This window comes from Lacerta agilis, chromosome 7, assembly GCF_009819535.1.
Source record: "Lacerta agilis isolate rLacAgi1 chromosome 7, rLacAgi1.pri, whole genome shotgun sequence".
Lineage (NCBI taxonomy): Eukaryota > Metazoa > Chordata > Lepidosauria > Squamata > Lacertidae > Lacerta > Lacerta agilis.
In genome coordinates this window covers 56,263,386-56,285,338 of record NC_046318.1, presented here as the reverse complement: position 1 = coordinate 56,285,338, position 21,953 = coordinate 56,263,386, and the positions used below count along the sequence as shown (strand labels likewise).

The following is a 21,953-nucleotide window of genomic DNA, read 5'->3' as shown; positions in this document are numbered from 1 at the left end:
AATGGGTCTTATTTTTGAGTAAACATGTACAGGATTTCACTATATAATTCACACATACGTCACATAGATGCTTGCAGGAAGTATTTTGGCTTTCAACCTCCATTGTATATTCAAGAAAATGAGACACCTGCTTTGATTAACTGTTAAAACTACTTGCTTTGCTGTTTCATTATTTCTAAATTTCAGCTTGCAGTTCTATTAAAATCAGGCTTTGCATTCCGCTAGTGATACTTAAGACTTTTTCATGTATAAGGGGACAATAAATTAAATTTCTTCAATACTGATTCAGATGCATTGCAAACAGGAAACAGCTTCCCTCTCCGTTCACCCACTTGCACCCACAAATTATATCTGAATTCAAGCTTTTTTTAAAAAAAAAAAAGTTAGAAAAAGTGATTTATTTGTTTTCTTAAAAAAAAACCTTCTCCAAAGGGAACTGTACTTGTCTCTTTAACAGCAGATCTGAGTTATCTGTCCTGAGTTTTCCAGTGTCACAATGGCTTAATGCAGTGCTTGTATTACAAAAAAGAAGAAGCATTGATCAATATCACAATGGCTTTTGTTTTGGAAGAGATTGCTGTGAAATAACCGTAACTTGGTTTGCAGCTACCTTGTATTCCTGACCAGAGCCTTGTGGAGGAGAAGGCAGGGGAGTTTCAGGAGTTGCTGGAGAAGAATTGAAAAGGAATTATCAGTAATCAAATCAAGCTTCTCTTAACTTAGGGTTGCGTTGAAACAAGAGGCAGGGAATGTGCTTTTCATGAACATTTTTCACCTGCCGTGAAGAAGTCCCCACTATTTCAGCAAGGGCCTGAACGTGGGAAATATGTCTGCAGGGGCTTTCCAGTTGTCAAGGCCATTAAGCAGATGCTTGCTCTCCCTCTCCCTATGCAACTTCAGCCCCACAGTCAATTTGGACTGAGGCACCACCACCTCCCTATGCATATTTAGAGTGAGGACACTGGCTTGTTGGTTCTCAGTGGCATCATCATGTAGCCCGGGGTTTCCCAAACTTGGGTCTCCATCTATTTTTGGACTACAGTTCCCATCATCCCTAGCTAGCAGGACCTGTGGTCAGGGATGATGGGAACTGTAGTCCAAAAACAGCTGGAGACCCAAGTTTGGGAAACTCTGATGTAGCCAAATCTTTTATTTCATGAATTTTTATTTACTTCGTAAAATTTATATACCGCTTGATTGCAAAAACAAAACAAAAAAACCCCAAAACCTAAAACATCGAATCTTATTGGTTATGGCATCATCATATTCGGTGAGGTATCTGCAGTTGGCTGAGATAACATCAAAAGAAAGCCCAGAGGGAGAAATGATATGGAAGAAGGAGCAAAGTACATAATGAATACTGTGAACCTCTACAAATAACAGCAATGAAAAAGGTAGTGTTAAAGACTTGTTCAAAAAAACATTTAATGCCCTCTGAAAACCACTCTTTGAACTCCCCTCCCAAGTATTTCTGGATGAAGATTTGGCAATGCTACAGCCTAGCCTTCACTAAAAATTTGCTTCAAGATAAGAAATTAAGTTTGAAATTCATTTTGCTGAAATGTTGTTAGTAGAAAACAATTAAGGTTGAAAAAAATGATGTGAAGCACTGATAACCAATTAAGCAGTTAATTAAAAATAACCCACAGACGTTACACTCAAATGATATATTTACAATAAACTTACAAATCGGTTCCGCGTGTACAGGAGCAGACACTGAACTTATAAGCAGAGTTTGTCCAGTGAGCGGATCTTGGGCTAGATGAGGATGAACTGGGTGGAGATTTGTGGCATCACTAGACGTACCTGCAACAGAAAACCCAAGCATTTGTGTGTGCAAATGGACAGAGAATCAGAGAGCTGTACAATTGAAATGGACCATTAGGGTCATCTACACCAACCCACTGCAATGCAGGGATCTTTTGCCCAACAGAGGGCTTGAACCCACAACCCTGAGATTAAGAGTGTCATGCTGGTTGATTCTACAAAATAAAATACATTTCCCTCACTTAGAGGAGCTGCAAGACCTTAATTCACTTATTGACAAAGCCAAGATGGGAACAGAGGAAGATGAGATGTACCAGTACCACTGCCCCTTGACTGCTAGTTCCTACTGAGTGTCCTATGAGGGGACATTCTCATAGGGCATAGAACAGGTCAGGCCAAGTGTGTGGCCTGGAAAGAGTCCGCAGGGAGAAACAGAAAAGCCTACAAGGGGGCATTTGGTTCCAGGGCCTGAAGTTCTCCACATCTGTTTACATAAAGTTATTACATGAATGTCAAACCCCCTTAGCCCTAAATTTTGCAAAAATAATTCTAGACCAGAAAGTAGAGGGGAAATGTCTTGGGGGGGGGGCACAGCACTAATATAAGTGCAACTGAGTACAGTTAAACACAAGGAAGCCCAATAAAACCTACTGACACACCTACCTCCTAGTAACATTTCTTGAAGCAAACTGTCAATTTTAACCATTCCGAACAGTTTCACAAATTGTATTTGCTCAATCATTTGCCAGGTGATGCTCTGAAGGGTAGGCAGAAGTAGTAAGAGTTCTCCAAAGCGTCCCCTGGAGTCGTACTGACGGTCATTGATGTAGTCCTCCAAATTGATCTGAACTTGAAACCTTGTGTTCCTGATCTTCATTGGGTTACTCAGTCCTTTTGCATCTTCAAACAACAAAGAAATCTTTCGTAAGGGTATGGAAGAAAGCACCAAAGCCAAGGAATCATTGGTATTGTTGCTATCCATGTGGGCCCTGGGGATGAAGAAGACTCATAGACCAATCCAAATTCCCCATCTACTATGCTGGAGGGGATTTGGGGTGGAACACAGGTGTCCCTCCACCAACTTGGAGCTTCCGAATGTAACTGGCCCAATGGCAGATGGGCAGTGGTAGCCTATAGGGGAAAAAAACCCACCTCTATACTCACAACAGGGCATTTCAAGAGGAAGGAGGGGCGGACTAGTTCCTGTGCAGATCTTTCTACTATCATGACAGTGCCTTCTGTGCCAACTTTTAAACATCTGCTTTAAAAAATCCTATTCTGCCAGGCTTATGTAGGCAGTGGTTTACTGATAGTGGTTTACTGATTGTTGTTTTGAACTTTTTCTGTTTTTAACTGTTGTTGGGGATGATAGGAGTCATCGTCCAAAGATTGGAGAGCATTAGGTTGGGGAAAGCTGACAAAGACACATTTTGTTAAATTAGGAACCACATCAAGGTCAACATTAGCGTAGGAAAATCTTCAGCTTTTCATCTATCTCTATCACATTATGTGTGGGGGTGTGTGGGGTGTTGGATTCTGAAGTATACCTGGGTCAAAGAAGACAATTGCTTTTAAGCAAGCATATTCATTATCATCAATTTGGATCTCCTGAAATGGTCGTATTATCTCATCCAGTATCCTGTTTGCTACTCGGCTGATCTCAATTTCGGAACTGTTGCGATGGATTACAAAATCATTACCTAAATAAGCAAAAACAAAATCAGAATTCTTTTGACAATGTAAGTAGCCTTAAAACTCATATTCAGCTTCCATTTTCCATAGTGCATTTATGCAGATGAATGTGTTCACAAAAGACCTTTCTCCACACATGCAACAGTTATTTCCACGAATAATATGCCAGCAGAGAAATCATAATATATCCACCAAGAAGGAGAACAAAATCTTCAAGGTTCATCTTAAGACAGATGGGTGGCTGAACCTTCCCTTTTTGAATCCAATATACTCACCACAAATCCTATATACCAGAATAAAAAATAAAAAAATTCCTTCCATTAGCACCTTAGAGACCAACTAAATTTGTTCTTGGTATGAGCTTTCGTGTGCATGCACACTTCTTCAGATGCACACGAAAGCTCATACCAAGAACAAACTTACTTGGTCTCTAAGGTGCTACTGGAAGGATTTTTTTATTTTTTATTTTGTTTTTACTATGGCAGATCAACACGGCTACCTACCTGTAACTGGACCTATATACCAAGGTAGTTAACATGGTGCCCTCCATATGTTGCTAACTACATAGCTCCCATCAGGGTCAGCGAGCATGACTAATAGTCAAGGATGATGGGAACTGTTGTCCAACATGTGGAGGGCACCCCGTTGACTAGCGTTGCTATATAGCACTGGGCTCTGCAACAGCCAGCACGGCCACACCTTAAGCTTTTGTCATCAACATATCAGCCTCTCTCCAAACCTGAACAGCAGATACAATGCTGTGGATAATGAATTGGAAAGGTCAGAGCTATGGATGTGGAGAAGTTCAGTTCACAAGGCAAAGCAAACCTCCTTAATTCACAATTTCTGCATCAACGTGAAACTGAAACACTGCCATCCCTTGCAACTTGTGCTACTCCTAATTGTGAAATGTGGTTCTCCAGCCAAGTAACGTGTACCAAAAAAATGAACGTGTTAGTGATAATGTATACAAATATGCATTATACTACAGGAAACGGCTTTGCAAAAATGTGTATACAGTCATACCTTGGAACCTGAACCCCCTGGAACTCGGACGTTTTGGCTCCCAAACGCCGCAACCCCAGAAGTGATTGTTCTTGTTTGCGAACGTTCTTTTGGAACCCAAACGTCCGACAGGGCTCCCGGGGCTTCTGGTTGGCTGCAGGAGCTTCCTGCAGTCAGTCAGAAGCCCCAATTTGGTTTTTGAACATTTTGGAAGTCGAACTGACTTTCAGAACAGATTCCGTTCGACTTCCAAGGTTCAACTGGATTGTGAGAAATTGCATGAAAATGTGTACATGTGCACTAAAATGCTGATGACTTTATTTTTAAAAAAGTTGAGAACTGAAAATTGGGAAAAGGAGAAACTTTGAGAAGCCAAAACTGGCAGATTCACTCATCCCTAGTTAGAGCATGATGTGTCTAAGGTTGTGATCCTATGTACACTTACTAAGAGTAAACCCCAGTAACACTGTGCAAAGAATCCAAGCTCTTCCAGTCATTCCATCAACATATTTCAGCAAGCCTGATGGAATAATCTCCCATCTCCTCCACCTGTGGTGGGGGGTGTTTCTCTATACCACATTTGAGCCAATTTGGGCTGGAGGAGGGTGGGGAAAGTCCCATTGTCCTAGCAGGACTCATGATCCAGCTGCCACTAGCACACCTACTTAGTTGAATCAGGCCCAGTGAGACAGTAAATACGCCCAGGACTGTGTTGTAAAAAGTAAAATAAAGATAAACTTACCTAAAAGAATAATGTCTTTGTAAAGCATAGAGCGTTTTGCTGCTCCAAGCAAAAGGTGTTCTCCAGCATGTGCTCTTAACAGGGCAACCTTGAAAAAGCACAATGTGCATAGAACAATAGTAACTTCAAAAATAAAGCAAGTGGAATAAGATGAATCACCTACACTAGCTGTTGCCAATATGTGAAGACACCCTCCCTCCCTAAACTATAATCTTCAAGACAAGAGGTTTCCACTTTAGAAATACAATGGAAGCTTGTCTATTTGGATAAGCAGTTGCTCTGTTTTGGCTTTGTTTCCAGGTTCTGAATATGTGCAATACCTGATGACGTCCTGAAAATCAGGCCTTGAGACTCAGTCCCTCAGCTCTCTCTGCTGTCCCTAGAACAACTAACTTGGTGCTCTCTAGGTGTTTTGGACAATAGTCCTGTGCTAGTTAGGTTGATGGGAGTTGTAGTCCAAAACATGTGGAAGGCACCAGATTAGTGAAGGCTGACCAAGAATTGCCCACTGCCTCCCAATACCCCTGTCAAAAGCCTTTTGGCATTTTCCTTATAGAGTAACTTGACTGTGTCTCATAAAAGGTAGATTTTCTCCAATTCTTTCACCTCTTTTTTCTTAGATCTTAGTTGCTTACTGTGGATTTGTTTGCACCTGGGCTTGTTTGCTTGGCTCCTGCTGTGTGGCATGATGTTCTCTGGACCCAAGCCTACCCACTCTCTTGAATCTAACTGTATATATGCCAGAACCAGCTCACCCATGATCTCTACTTCCCTTGAGCTTCCCTTGATGTTTTGGCTTAACATCCTAGAAGTGTGTTCTGTGAAAAGGGAGCCTTCGACACGGAACCATTATTGTGGCTTCCCATCTCATTATCCCATACCTGATCATCCAGCCGTAGTTCGCAAAAAGCTGGAATGTATTTTGCCCATTCTACAAGCACCAGGAGCTGTTGCCTCATAGATTCACATACTTCGCTAATGCCAGCAATTTTCTTAACGCTGATGTCAGTACCAGCACAGGGGCTTGAAACAGGGATCTGGTTATAGTGGAGAGAAATTATGAACTCGCATTATTACAGCAGTCGTTATAATAAAGTTTTGTCTGCCTACAGTCACCCAATATAACCCCCCATAACAACAGAAAATAGGTTTATAGTGAGTATATACTAGCCCATATATACACCAAATAATGAATATATCATGTTCATATGCATGGTGAGAGAGATGTGGGATGCAGTCCTACACTATGCAATTGCCTGAAGTCCCTTTGAGCTTTATGGGACCAATGTGCATAGGATTGTACTGTCAGACTTTCCATTTCATGACAGTCACTTGTGCATCCACACTACAAACTCAAGGAGTTATAGGAGGAGCTAGCAAAGATGGGCTCCTTCATGGATCACTGCCTTGTTGTGGCGAAGTGGGTTGAACAACTCAGAGAATCTATGAGCTATGCCGTGCAGGGCCACCCAAGATGGACAGGTCACAGTGGAGAGTTTTGACTAAATATGATCCAGCTGGAGTAGGAACTGGCAAGCCACTCCAGTATCCCTGCCAAGAAAACTCCATGGACAAGGACAACAGGTATATAAAAGTTATGGCGCTGGAAGATGAGCCCCTCAGGTCGGAAGGCGTCCAACATGCTACTGAGGAAGAGTGGAGGACAAGTACAAGTAGATTCAGAGCTGATGAAGTGGCTGGGCCAAAGCCGAAAGGTTGCTCAGTTGTGGATATGCCTGGAAGCGAAAGGAAAGTCCAATGCTGTAAAGAAAAATATTGCATAGGAACCTGGAATGTACTGTAAGAACCATGAACCTTGGTAAGCTGCATGTGGCCAAAAATGAGATGGCAAGAATAAATATTGACATCCTGGGCATCAGTGAACTAAAATGGATGGTAATGGGCAAATTCAGTTTGGCTGACCACCATATCTACTACTGTGGGCAAAGATTACCACAATTAAGGACAAAAGTGGAAAGGACCTAACAGAAGCAGAAGACATCAAGAAGAGGGGGCAAGAATACACAGAGGAATTATACCAGAAAGATATGGGTATCTTGTACACCCCAGGTAGTGTGGTAGCTGACCTTGAGCCAGACATCCTGGAGAGTGAAGTCAAATGGGCCTTGGAAAGCACTGCTAATAATAAGGCCAGTGGAAGTGATGATATTCCAGCTGAATTATTTAATATTTTAAAAGATGATGCTGTTAAGGTGCTATACTCAATATACCAGCAAGTTTGGAAAACTCAGCAGTGGCTAGAGAATTGGAGATCAGTCTACATCCCAATCCCAAAGACGGGCAGTGTATGCAGAAATTAAGATTGCCGGAACAAATATCAACAACCTCAGATATGCAGATGACACAACCTTGATGGCAGAAAGTGAGGAGGAATTAAAGAACCTTTTAATAAAGGTGAAAGAGAAGAGTGCAAAATATGGTCTGAAGCTCAACATAAAAAAAACTAAGATCATGACCACTAGTCCTATCACCTCCTGGCAAATAGAAGGGGAAGAAATGGAGGCAGTGAGAGATTTTACTTTCTTGGGCTCCATGATCACTGCAGATTGTGACAGCAGTCACAAAATTAAAAGACGCCTGCTTCTTGGGAGAAAAGCAATGACAAACCTGGACAGCATCTTAAAAAGCAGAGACATCACCTTGCCGACAAAGGTCCATATAGTTAAAGCTATGGTTTTCCCAGTAGTGATGTATGGAAGTGAGAGCTGGACCATAAAGAAGGCTGATCACCGAAGAATTGATGCTTTTGAATTATGGTGCTGGAGGAGACTCTTGAGAGTCCCATGGACTGCAAGAAGATCAAACCTATCCATTCTGAAGGAAATCGGCCCTGAGTGCTCACTGGAAGGACAGGTCCTGAAGCAGAGGCTCCAATACTTTGGTCACCTCATGAGAAGAGAAGACTCCCTGGAAAAGACCCTGATGTTGGCAAAGATTGAGGGCACAAGGAGAAGGGGATGACAGAGGACAAGATGGTTGGATAGTATTCTCAAAGCTGACAACATGAGTCTGACCAAACTGTGGGAGGCTGTGGAAGACAGGAGTCCCTGGTGTGCTCTGGTCCATGGGGTCACAGAGTCGGACATGACTAAACGACTAAACAACAACAACAACAAAGCAAAGGTGGGAGCCAAAGGTAAAGGGGTTTCTGAATATTAAAGGAAAGAAAAGAGGAACAATCTTTGCTAAACCTTAAGAGGAAAGGATGGAAAAATGGCGGAGGCTCAGACAAGGAGAGAGAAGTTGCATCAAAGCCAAGCAGGGTCTGAATTATATAAATAATTAGAAGTTGTTCTGTATGGTTTTTTGGTTGTTGCTTACTCACACTTCACCATAAGGTCACAGGGCAGGTTACAACAATTAAAACACTACATTAAAAACAGTTCAAAACAACTTAATCACAGAAATAATGTCGGTCATAAGAATATTCCTACTGAGTGTCAAAAACCAACAATATACCTCCTTCCCTTAGCACCCCACAAACCAAGCTCTGTTTTCACTGTTACAGAAAAAGTAGACCTTTAGAATTAGGCATTCAGCCCCTGATATTTCACTCACTTCAACAGGAGTACTCCAAGTGGTCAATGAAACATTACTTCAGATAGCTTACAAATCACACTCCATGGGGCTAATGGCTCTACCGGGATCAGGCAGCTAAGTATTTTGAAAGTGAAAGGTGTATAAAGCTTATTGCAAAAGAAGCTGAATCAGATTATAATTTTCTGGAGAGAATCTTCTCATCTCGTTTCTGTATTGCAAATGCAAAAGGATAGGTGCATATATAAAACAGAGAACATTTTAAAGGTCATGGGGATCCTAGTATATGCCATGATGGTGGATTGCTGTACCTGGTGAGAAAGCAACTCAGCCTGGGCCAACATATTAATAGAAGGAATGTTGCTGCCATCAGATGCACTTCGTCTCGTACTTATCCTGTCCCGTTCATTTTGCACAGCTGGGAGAGGAAACAAAATTGCACATTGGTTTGCATGCAGACCATGCTACTGAACAGCTTTTCAAAGGTAGTGTTTAGATATCACTATATAAGCCAGAGTTTCCAGCTTATCGTGGTTTACTAGGAATGAGCTTTTTTCCTCCCCTGGCAAGAGTAGGAGGAAGAAACCTAGAAGCCTTGGTTTGCCATTATGTACAAGTGCAGGATTGTGATTTGCTTCTCCCTAATACAATCTGCAAGCCAACATAAGCCACTTGAAACATGCAGCAAACCAACAATAAACCATGGCTTGAGGCTGGCTAGCAATTGTGGCTTCTTAGTGAGTGACAAATCATGTTCCTTGATCCAGATGTAATGGGAAGCCAAAGGTTTGTAATTTGTCTATCTTGCTCATGCCAGGGGAGGGGCAATGCTAGAGCAGTCAGACAGTTTATTTGTTTGCGACATATTACAGTGTTTCTCAGATTTGGCTGTTCTCCAGCTCTTGCTGGACTGCAACTCCCATCATTCCTGACCTGCTAGCAAAGGATGATGGGAGTTGTAGTTCAACAGCAGCTGGAGACCCAAGTATGAGAAACATTGTAGGATAAGCCAAAAGTCCTACCTCGTTATGATGTGTGTGGAGTCAAAGTGTTATTAAGAAACTGTATGAACCATAGATGTCCAAAGTTGGTCATGACATTATTGCAGAAATTAATGGAAGAGCAATGGCAAACATTTTTATAACATTTTATATAAGCATTATAAGAAACGGTCCTAAAATAATTTCTGTTTACAAAGAACACCACTTCAACTTTGGAAATTTTGAAGTCAAAAAAGTCTCATAACTATTAGAGATAGGCCTGAACCTTTCATTCCTTGCCCCCAGCATTCTTTTTTCTTTACAAAGCTTTTGAGCTGCTGCAGTAGCTGATGGGATATATATTTGGAGGATAAGCAATCACACTGATAGCTATGTTTCAATCTTCATATAACTTCAGGACTAGTGACTTAGGGAAGTTTGCTTTACAAAGTGGATTAAAAAACACACAACTCCATCCCTAATGTGAAACTTCTCTAAAAACCACTTTCAGCTTTCATAAACAACTGTCTTCCAGCCAGAGTTCATTTTTAAGGATGTAGCATTGAGAGATGCTAGTATTAGGGTTTGGAGCAGATAGTTTCTGGAGCAAAAATAATCGCATACTAGCCTTTAGAAAGAGAATGGCATGGTGGAACACAAAGCTCGTGGAGCAACAAGGTGTCCCTTTTAATGCAAAAATGAAAGAGATAAATAAGGCTACCCATCAGCTTTGCTGAACCTATTTTATATCCAAGGCCATATCAAGGAGAGAAAAACAGAGTTGTGATCAACATATTTCTCCATTCCACACAGAACCTCCTAACCTTTTGTAAGAGCAGCAGTTGTATTTCCAATGATCCGTTTGTTATTTTTAAGGAAGCAATCTGCATCAGAAAAGTTGAGAAGGCAGCACCAATGCTTCAATAAAAATGTGCTCAGTGCACTATATAGTGTTCTGCAGTTTATATGAAGAATGAACACGCTTTATAGTGAAGGCGCACTAGATTCTTAGCCAAGGACATTCATGATGGGCCTTTTATTAAGGTCATAATAAGAAATGTCGTACAGTGATAAACACTAAGTGATAAATGGTCACGTAGCCGCGAATCAAGAATGATGCTCCAGTCTTTTTTAACTGGAGAAAAGCTATCTTTTTTCATTTCTTAACTCAGCACTTCAACAACAAAATGTAGTTATGCTTTAAATATAAAATTATACCAGAGGACTGGCACCTAACGACTTTGATCACCCATAATAAATGGTGGGAATGCATTACAAACCGTTTTTTTTTTTTAAAAAAAGAATGAGAAGTTTTTCAGAAATAAATGTTTCGCCTACACATAATTCAACTTCAAAGTTTGTTACTCGTCAGTTTGAAAAGCTTTTTTGTTGTTTATTTTTAAAAACATGATAATCCTATGGTCAAAATTGAATGAAATGGTGTTCCTTAGCTTGGAGGACTCAAGGAAGAACACAAAGACAATATTGGAGGAATACTGGCGCAGCTTTTTTGTTCCTAAGCTCTCACTTGTGATCCTTTATCAACTAGGAGAGGTTGAAACTAACTTTCACTTGAGGGCTGCAATTGTGGGAAAAGAGGAAAGCCCTGCCAAATATATGCAAGACTTTCTACAAACTTAAAAACTCTTGGATTTTACAAGGTCATATATACATAAAAAGAACAGTGATAAAACTAGTAAACAAATACTATGACTGAGGTTTTATGCAAAGTGTGCAACCCAAACAACTTTTGTGCTGGACTAGGGACTGGGTTAGTGTCCCTCCACCCAAAGAATTGCACCAATGCCAGTCCTTACTGATAGCTTGTGGAAAGTCTCTAAATGGATGAGACTGAGCCACAGGATCCTGAGCTGTTTCTGCTCCTTAATGGCAGCAGACCCAATATTGTTCCAAATGTCTGCTCTCAACCTTGTGCCTTGGCTGGCATGAAAAACAAGTCTGCAGATATGGAAGTGGCTCCATAGCTCCATCTCACTCCACCTCTGCCCATCAGGCTCTGGATTGCCCTGGCTGCTCAATGGGGCTTACTCTCAAGTAGGTGGGTACAGAAGTGCAGCCTTAGCTTAAACTGCAGTTATTTGATGCTAAGCAAATCTTATTGATGTAATTTAGGGAAGCTTTTAATGTGTGATATTTTAATGTATTTGATTTTTCTTGGAAGCTGCCCAGAGTGCCTGGGGAAATCCAGCTAGATGGGCGGGGTACAAATAATAAATATTATTATTATTTAATATGTCATTTTTCTGTTTTCAAAGCGGTGCACTTGAGAATTTTGGGGAGCACCTTTCTGAAATTACAAGCATAGCTGTGTGTAAGTCTTCTACAGCAAGAGAAGGGTCTTTTCCAAGGAAGCACTAAAGCAATTTCTGTCTGTCTATCTGTCTGTCTGTCTGTCTGTCACACACCCACAGAGGGCAAAACAAAACAACATTGCAAGAAGCCTGAAATTTAACTTCTACTTTGAATATGTCAGTTGCAAAGGAGAATCAAGCTTGGCATTATTCTCCCACATCCCTTGGGATTTTCAGCACCACCACCTCCTTTTGACTTCAAAATCAACCACCATACAGTGTTTTCATCTGGAATTCAGAACAGATGGGATTTGTCTGTTTGTTCGGTGTGAATATATAAGCTGCCTTCCAACGAAGCTCCTCCAGTTTATCCAAAATGATACTACTGAATTCAACACATACTGAGGGCCAAAAGCTGCCCTTGTAGACAAAGAGCAGTTGTCACTGGGAGTCACGTGTCTCCTTCCCAAAAACAATTTTTAAGAAGAAAAAAATGAAAAGCATCCTCTGTGGAACAGCAGAGTATGGAATGTTGAACCCCACTTTTTAAAAATTCAGCTTTTATCTTAAAGCTCCCACCATGCAGGAAACATAAGAACAAAGGAATAGCCCTGCTGGACCAAGCCAGTGTCCTGTTTTCGCAGCGGTCAACTAGATGCCCATTGGAAGCCAGCAAGCAGGACTTGAGCACAACCGCTATTTCCCCTCCTGCAGTTTCCAGCAACTGGAATTTAGAAGAATACTGCTTCTGACTATGGAGGCAAAGTGCCGCCATGGTGGTTAGTATCCATCAATAGTCTTATCTTCCATGAATTTGTCAAATATTTTAAAGTCATCCAGCATCCATCACTACTTCTGGGGTGAATTTCATATTTTATCTATGCCTACTTCCAGACATGCTAAAATATAGAACTGCTTTTAAACACTCTTTTAAACACCCTTCTGCATAGAAATCAATGGTTCTATGTCAATGGTTCTTTTTTCCTATCCCATTTCTAAAGAACTGGATGCACAAGGTAGTTTGCAATAAATTGGGAATAGTATTAATAATATGAGAGGCCTCACAACAAACCTATGTTTCCTATTACTATTACAATTTTACAGATGAAGATCTGAGGACAAGAGTGTATGAAAGGTCACCAAACTACAGCGGAGCCAGTGTGAACTCAGATCTTACCTGCCTAAATCCACCACTTTGTCCATGAAGCCACAATGACTTGAGAAAAGTTTTTTAAAAAATCAAGTTCAACTAAAACAAAGAATATCTCGTAGCATGCAAAACTAGAGGAAAGCATGCTTTGCTTTGTTTTCAAATGACCCATGTGTCAAATCTTAGCATTAACCAAAAATTACATAGCAAGCTGACATCTTATTGGAGACATATTTCTACTGCTATAAAAATCTCCTTCTTTTGTAGGCACCACCAATATATATTCATTAGGTATTTGCTTATAGATTTTGTTTCCTGTTAATTGATATGAAGTGTTTTCCTTTGAACAGGAGGTTTAAAAAAAAAGTTACCTTCCTTCTTCATCCCAGCGCGAAAACACTTTCTTAAACGACAGTATCTGCATTGATTTCTCTTGTCCTTATCAACAGTACATTGCCGGCTAAATCTGTTGGACAGAATCGAGGGTAAATATATTAGAGTGCAAGTAAAGGAGGGTCCTGATTAGCACGGCTGAAACAATTAATGGGCACTGTCAAAACAATGTCTCCAACTATCAACCTTCAGTGGTATTTTTTCTTTAATCAGCCTTGAAACATTTCTCTTTGCCATTCTTCTAACGGAATAATTCCTTGTGATGGGCAAGTAAAATCCCATTAGGTTATTCATCATCTTGTGAACGCAAGGCATATAAATTTTGCTCCCAGTCTCGTGAATGCTTAGGATGAATTTTCTTACAGCTTGATCCAATCCTGCTGGGGCAAATGGTCAGGAATAGGAAATGAAAGAAAAGCACTGTAAGATCAGAGCAAAGATTTGTCTGCTCTGGCACATGATTTCCAAGGGGGGCCCCAGATGTTGTAGAAAGCATTCAGGCAAGGCATGAAGGAAACAGCTTTCTGCTCTTGCTTGTCCCCGGCATCTGGAATTCAAAGGTAGACTGCCTTTGTTCATGGAAGCTACTGAAATGAGCCAATTATAGCCTTTGATACTGATGAAATCATAGAATCGTAGGGTTGGAAATGACTGTGAGGGACATCTAGTCCAACCCCCTGCAATGCAGGAATCTTTCACCCAATGTGGGGCTCAAACCCACAACCCTGAAATTAAGAGTCTCATGTTCTTACCAGCTGAGCTATCCCAATGTACTTATACATTTATAATGTATAAGCTTAGGCTAAGAGATGGTGACTGGCCCAAGGTTACTCAGCCTTCATGGCTGAGTGAAGATTTAAACCCTGGTCTCCCAAGTCCTATTCCAATACTCTAACCACTACACCACACTGTTTCTCTTTTACCAAGCTATTTTTTATAACTGAGTGCAGCCCAATGACCATATGTGGCCCGAGGCCAAATTTCATGAAGAATCACTGAGCTCTTCAGACATTGTATGCTCACTCTTGCTATTCAGGCTGCCCCTCTGAGAACTGCTTCTGCTTCATGTGTGAGTGTATGTGCACTTGTGTGAGTGAGCAAAGGTAGAGAAGAAGAGAAAGAATGGGGTGGCACACAGAAGGAAAGAGCCATGCAATGATGCAATTCTAACCCTGCTATTGACTCTGGCCACATTCACCATACACGGAAAGTGCTGTGATACGATATTAAATGGTCATGGCTTCTCTCAAAGAATTATGGGAGCTCTAGTTTGTTAGGGGTGCTGAGAGTTGCTAGGGGGCGGCTATTCCCCTGACAGACCTATAATTGTAAGAGTTCCCTGTGAAGGAGAATTGTTTGTTAAACCACTCTAAGGATTGTAGATCTGTGAGGAGAATAGGGGTCTCCTAACAGCTCTTGGCAGGGACGCAGGTGGCGCTGTGGTCTAAACCACAGAGCCTTGGGCTTGCCGATCAGAAGGTCGGCGGTTTGAATCCCCATGACGGGGTGAGCTCCTGTTGTTCAGTCCCTGCTCCTGCCCACCTAGCAGTTTGAAAGCACGTCAAGTGCAAGTAGATAAATAGGTACCGCTCCAGCGGGAAGGGAAATGGCGTTTCTGTGCGCTGCTCTGGTTCGCCAGAAGCGGCTTAGTCCTGCTGGAAACATGACCCGGAAGCTGTCTGCGGACAAACGGCGGCTCCCTCGGCCTATAGAGCGAGATGAGCACCGCAACCCCAGAGTCGTCCGCGACTGGACCTAATAGTCAGGGGTACTTTTACCTTTACCTTTATCTTTAACAGCTCTTGGCACCCTTCAAACTACAGATCCTAGAATCCTATGGGGAAGAACTGACTGATTAAAATGGTATCATAGTATTGTATCTGTATGGTCTCTGGCTCTACCCACCACTGATTGACTTTTCCCATGGGTCCACTGTCTTCCATAGGAAAGAGGGCCTTAACCAAATTTAAAAACAAACCCAAACTCTGCAAGTGATACCTGTGTCAAAACGAGATGATATCCCAGCCTGAGATGCACTGACACACCTAGGAAGGTTTTCTTCCCCTGAAGAGATGGGACACCCTATAACACATTTGTCTGTCTACTTTAAAGTATAGGGAGGGAGAGTGCAGGGCTTTCAAGTAATTATGGGGCAAGGCAAGAGGATGCCCCAGCCAGAGAAATAGTTTTTGGCTGTTTGTCTGGGTTATACCATCATTTTAACTGTGGTGGTGCAATTAACTTGGGCTGCTGTGCTTAAAATGGACTGATGCAATCAGGCAAGTGAAATTGCTTTATTTTCCAGGTGTAAGGGCCAAAATCAAGTACACACTGATAAATGCTGAAGGTCTCATGGATTTCAATATTAACATACTTTATATCTGAAAGTCTCAAGATAACTGAAGATCTCGATAAGTCAAGTGATGGTAATAGCAGGAGAGAGAGTACCTTTTAACCTCAGCAACAGTCCTAGGCAGCCTTCCTGAGAAACGAGAAGAGGATAAAAGGAAATGCCAGAGGGCACCTCATAGCACAGATCTAGTCAGACTTGAGGGGAGAAAGAACAGAGATAGAGGGACAAAATAGAGCCAAGGATAGGAAGGAACCTCATGATAGAGCATTGCTTGTGAAGCCATATTTGACAATCAAAATCTACATTTGTTGCCATTTGCAAATGAAAATAGTTTGGTCCAGGATTGCAAACTGCTGAGGAAAACAGTTTCATCTTTAATGTGCCAAGTACCACACTGCAAGGAAACTCTTCTGCATTCAAACAGTGGAGCATTGCAAAGATTAAGAGACAAGAGACACGATTAAAAGGACCCACAGCAGAATCTTGCTGTTAAGAAGTGGCAGTGGGCAGCTGAACACCCAGATGGATCAAGTCTTGCCAGGACTGGAATCAGACTGAAGAGTTGCCTGCAGGGGTAGACCGTTGTCTACCTTCAGTTCTACATTTTTGGATCCAGATCTGAAGGTAGACAACGGTCTACCCCTGCAGGCTACTCTCATCCCAATTAATGCCCTCATCCCAATTAATCATGTGATTGCACTTGCTTTGGCTGTTCCCAATCAGCAAAAGTTTAGTACCTACAGATCATTTCACAGACAGCGACTCCCTATAACGTAAAACCTTTAATGGGTTCAATCCTGTGGAGCTGTTTGCTAATGAAATCTGCCACTGCCTATTCTGCCTTGCTTTTCAAAGACATATTTTCATCTGAACAAACTTTAAACCTCCTGTAACTGCCAGGTGTCCTTTTTATTGTGCATTCATGATTACCTGTGCTCGGGGTGGTATTGGGATGGTTATACAGCATGTGATCCCATTTTAATTCGCGTTTGTGCCTGCAAAAATTTCAGGGTAGACATGCCACTTAATTTCCAATCAGTGCATGTCCCATAACTTTCCACTGAAACCCTGTAACTTTTCATACCACAAAAACTCCACTTTATTTTCTGGCATGGTTTTGTTAAGCCATAACACAGGATGGCAATACTGTGGCGACATTTGGATAGCATCACAGGACAGCCAAAAAAGCAGAATGGTGAGTGGGCAGTCCAGTATAAATCCACCACTAAGGCACTATTATGGAGTCAACAGCATGTTGAAGAACACACCTGCCAAAGAGGAGGTGCTCTTCCTGGCCCCGCCCCTCCTTTACATCACGACTCCATGTGTCAGGGTCTGAACTTCTGCAATGAAAAGCTGCACAAGTAAGAAACCTGATCTTCCCCTTTTTTTACTTGAGAGTGGGAACCCTGATGCAGACCTTCAACTCCCCCAATGTGGAGAGGGCTGTGTAAGCTGTGACAGTGGCCCTTAGTCTTTGCATTGTGTCATGGTAAGGGAACATCGGAATGTACCCAATACCATGGTCTGACCATTTGCCCATCTAGTTCAGTATTGTTCATTCTGACTGGCAATGGCTCTCTGGGGTCTCTTGCGCACTGCCTGCAGCTGCATCTTTTGAACTGGAGATGCCAGGGATTGACCCTGGGGCCTTCTTCATGGAAAGTGAGTGCTCTACCAAATAAGGCATGATCCCACCCCATTAAATATGACACCTGTCATCTCAATATATTGGATTCTGGAACACCTCCTGGTTTTATAAAAAGCGGGATAGTAAAGGTTCAAATAAATAAATACTGCATGAAATACCTCTGAGATGGGATTATTTCTCCTACCTGCAGGTGTAAACATGATTCTTTCGTATGCTGCGTCGAAAGAACCCCTTGCATCCATCGCAACTGGAGGCACCATAATGCTTGCCTGTTGCTCTGTCTCCGCATATTGCACAAAGGCCACCAATCCCACTGTCTGCAGTGTTCATGCCGAGTGGCTCTGCTGAGCAACTGTCTGAGGAAGGGGAAGAACAAGGTGTGCAATTCAGTGTAGAGCCTTGAAGGGGAGGAATACAACAATGTGGCTAAGTAACACCATACCAGGGGGCTTACTGGCCTTCTCTTTTAATTAGCATTCACTACCCCAGGACTGCAGAAAACACAACATGCCTAATTACCCCTGATTGTTATTCTAATGAATGCCTTCAAACCTGTCAGAATTTATGATGCTCATGACAATGAATGCTTTTTGTTTAAACTCCATGGCTTGCAATAGAAGTTGGGAGTGCTGACACAATTGCCCAGCTCTGCATGTGTAGCTAACTACTTAAATATCTTTGTTAGTTTAAATAATTGAGGGACAATGCCATAAGGCAACATTTTCTCGAAGGCTGGTATGCATTAACTGTGCATTAATCTTCAGATGACTTGACAGTGGCCAGCAACATGGTTGACTCCCTGTAAGAAAGCTGTAATTTCCAGGGGCCTCCATCCGCACATACAGAAACTGGGGAAGCTGTTTTAAATGTAGTCCGGCCATTGGTTTATTAAGCTCAGTACTGTCTATGCTGACTTCTACGTACTGGGCAAATCACCCTCGCCTATTGGGAGGAGGAGCCAATGGTTTCAGATAGGAGACATTCCCAGCCATACTTAATAGATGCTGAGTGAGCCTAGGACCTTCTGCATGCAAACGTATAGCCCTAGCATCAAGCTATATAGTGAAGCTTTTGGGCTTTCCCCCCAAAGCCAAGGATCTTGTTGCTAAAAAGGTTTGATCATCTTAGACAGCATCTGTCACCACTGTTTAGGATTTGTGTTTCGATTCAACCTTCTTCTGAGGCAGGTGACTGCCACTGGTTAAAGTGACAGGACCCACTGTTTCTTTGGTGGAAGTATGCAATCTTAATCCAGTTAAGGAGCAACCAGATGGGCAGATTTCAGCTGCTGGGTGTTAGATGTTTTTACTGCATGGAACATATTGGGTTGGAAACCTTGTTGGAATTCTGCAATTTGAAAGCATTCTTTTACATTCTGCAACCAGAAAAATGTTTATGGAACAATTTCACTACATTAAGACACTTACATAATAGTAAGCGATTCAGCTGTGGTTTTGTTCAAAGAATTCAGTTGAAGCATGTTGGGTTTTGCTTTCGATGTTGCGAGGATAATGTTGTTGTGAGTATTTTTTTAAAGGGTAGAGAGTAGGAGGCATGGCGAGATTAATGATAAATGTAGGAAGTCTTACTAATTGCAACGGCTAAAGAATTCTGCCCAGAATTAATAATTACATGCAAATTTTATTTGTCTCTTCAAAAATGAAAAATGGTGAAAACTTAAATAATCAAACTTAAATTGGCAGTTTAGTGGTATTTCCCCAAAATTTCTTGCTTCCTGTATTGCTCAACTTCCACCTATTCTTTTACTGAACCACAGCATCAATGTATATTACATGAATTTCAATGCAAAAGCTACCATTTTAAATAAAGCAAAGCGACTGTACTCTCAAAATCATGGAGAGATTTCTCTTTCATTAAATGGTTTTGTTCCTTTCACCTTGATAAATACCATTAAATACCAAGAGATCAAATTTGTGTGAATATAGTTTTAAACATAATTAGCACTATTTAAGTCTTAAGTGTCTTGATACAAGTTATAATGGATAAACATTTATTTACAAAGAAAATGATCAAAAAGATTTAACCATTATGTCCAAACATGTTAATCTGCTTTTATATGAAAAGTTAAATAGTATTTGCTTCATATCCCATTCACTAGTTCTTATTGCACTCTTTGTGTTGGCAATTTCTACTCAACCAAAGTTAAAAAGTGACTTTAACCAAATAGCTAAAAGTTGTCCCAGCTAACTATTAGCTTGGAGAGAATTGTTGTGATTAACAACTCAGTCCAACGCTCTGGAAATATTACCGTATATTAAACTTATCAGCTGCAAATAGACATCAATATACATTTTCTGTGCGACCCATTATTTTTCCCTCTGGGCATTTGTATCTTAACTGTCATTTTAAAATATCATGTACAAAAATATTTCTCATTCCCAAACTGCCAAAGATAGTTACTCATGCATCTTATAGTAAATAAAATAAACGCAGAAAGAACCTCCTCTGTTTGAAAGAACATTTTTCTTTGTTTGATTAACTGACCAATGACAATCCTGTTCAGTTACTTTATTATGCAGAACTGCTATTTTATTTTCTGTACCATAAAGATGGCATGATGTTATTAACATGCATTTTGAGATGAGGTGGAGAGAGACAGAGAGAGATGTAATTTTCAAAAGCAAACCTCAGCTACACAATTAAGAGCAAAACCCTTTTATGATGTTCGTTTCTTTTTCTTTCTTGCTCACTCAAAACACTCAGGTTTTCATCTCTGAGAAGATACATACTCACCACTGCCATTATACAAGACTTGCATTGTTTCAAACTCCAGACTAGTATAACTGGGATCTAAGACTTCCGTATAATTTGCCATTTCCATGTCCAGGACGGACTCAGAGATCCTCATCATTGAACATAAACCTTGAAAGTGACTACTTCTCCAGGAAAGAAGATGTGATCCACTCTGTTTTTCTGGCAATCAGTAATTGATAATCCAAGTGCTAACTCTTAACTATATCACTTATGTGTTGCAATGGGAGGAGTCATAAAACCAGCTAAGTGTGTCATGCTACGCCTTGTATCATTCCCCCTTTTATGGGGCACAATTAGCTATTTCTTGTGATAATATTGGGACATTTCAGGGGAGGCTTTAAATGAGAGTTCCAACTGGCTCGACTAAAATGCTTCCAGTTTTTCTTAAAAAACTAAACAAAACTGTCCCCTCTTTGTTGTTGTTGTTGCCTGACAACAGATTGTCTCTTACAACACACAAATTATAGGATAAATAAAAACTCCATACGATGAGAGCCAGTGTGGTGTTGGGGTTGGACAAGGCCGGGGGGGGGGCGGCAGGGTTCAAATTCCTACGCAGCCAAGCTCACTGGGTGACCCTTCATCTCTCAGCCTAAGACACCTCACAGCCTTGTTGTGATGAGAAATGGGGACAGGGAAGAACTATGTGTGCCAGCTTCAGCTCCTTGGGAGAAAGGCAAGATATAAAGGTAAAAAATAAATAAGTACAAGACTGCAGAGGCAGAAATGCTTTTTTTCTAATTAAGCAGCTGTGGTGATTACAGTCCATCTTGCGTAGCAAGGCAAGAAATATGTTTGTGAATATTGTATGGTGAAGTTAGTTCCAGAGAGTGCAACATGAGTCACTACCTCATAATGAAGGAGAACGTGGGCCCATCTAGCTTATCAGCACCGTGACAGACCTGGCAATGGCTCTGCAAAGTTTTAGATAGTTGTGTCCCCCGTCCTACCTGGAAATGCCAGATTGGAAATGCTGTACCACTGAGATATGGGCCTCCCTCTAACTGAGGTGAAAAATGGCAAGCAACAGATATAAAACGGGGGGGGGGGGTTGTCTTCATTTCACATATGGGGTCTGAACTGAGGGTGGCTGACTCAGAATGGGGCCATGGGATTGTACTGGGTTGCTTGATGGAGATGTCAAGGCAGTGGGCAGCAGTTGTGGAAAAAGGTAAATTCCATGCTAGGAATCATTAGAGAAGAGACTGAGAATAAAACTGCCAACATCATAATGCCTTTACACACACACACACACACACACACACACAATGTTATTTATAGCCTGATCTTTAAAACATTTTATTATTGCATCACAACACAGACTGTTAAATGTTTCTGTACTTATAGACTATTTTCTCTTTCAGAGGTATGTATTTAATAATTATTCAAATAAAGCTGCTATGAAGGCAATGCACTTTACGCTTGTAAGCATGGGAAATGTCAAGGAGGAAGGTAGGTGTTGCTCTTTCTGGCTTGACTGGCATGTGTCAGAATTGTGAGAAGTAATCCTGCAACTGAGATTGAAGATATATCTGACAAGAGTGGCTTTGAATAGGATAGTGTCGTGATTTTGAA

General features: G+C 41.3%; 1 protein-coding gene across 1 annotated transcript; it reads right to left on the bottom strand.

Annotated features, from left to right (window-relative positions):
* Positions 1-410: 410 nt before the first annotated feature.
* Positions 411-20,587, bottom strand: HNF4G (hepatocyte nuclear factor 4 gamma). The gene is made up of 10 exons (XM_033155448.1): positions 20,358-20,587; positions 17,788-17,959; positions 13,578-13,672; positions 9,076-9,182; positions 6,088-6,243; positions 5,207-5,294; positions 3,315-3,467; positions 2,431-2,667; positions 1,687-1,806; positions 411-666 (listed from the first exon to the last, which is right to left on the bottom strand). The coding sequence occupies exons 1-10, from the start codon at positions 20,473-20,475 to the stop codon at positions 548-550; spliced, it is 1,365 nt and encodes a 454-aa protein (XP_033011339.1). The 5' UTR covers positions 20,476-20,587; the 3' UTR covers positions 411-547.
* Between the last annotated feature and the right edge of the window lie 1,366 nt (positions 20,588-21,953).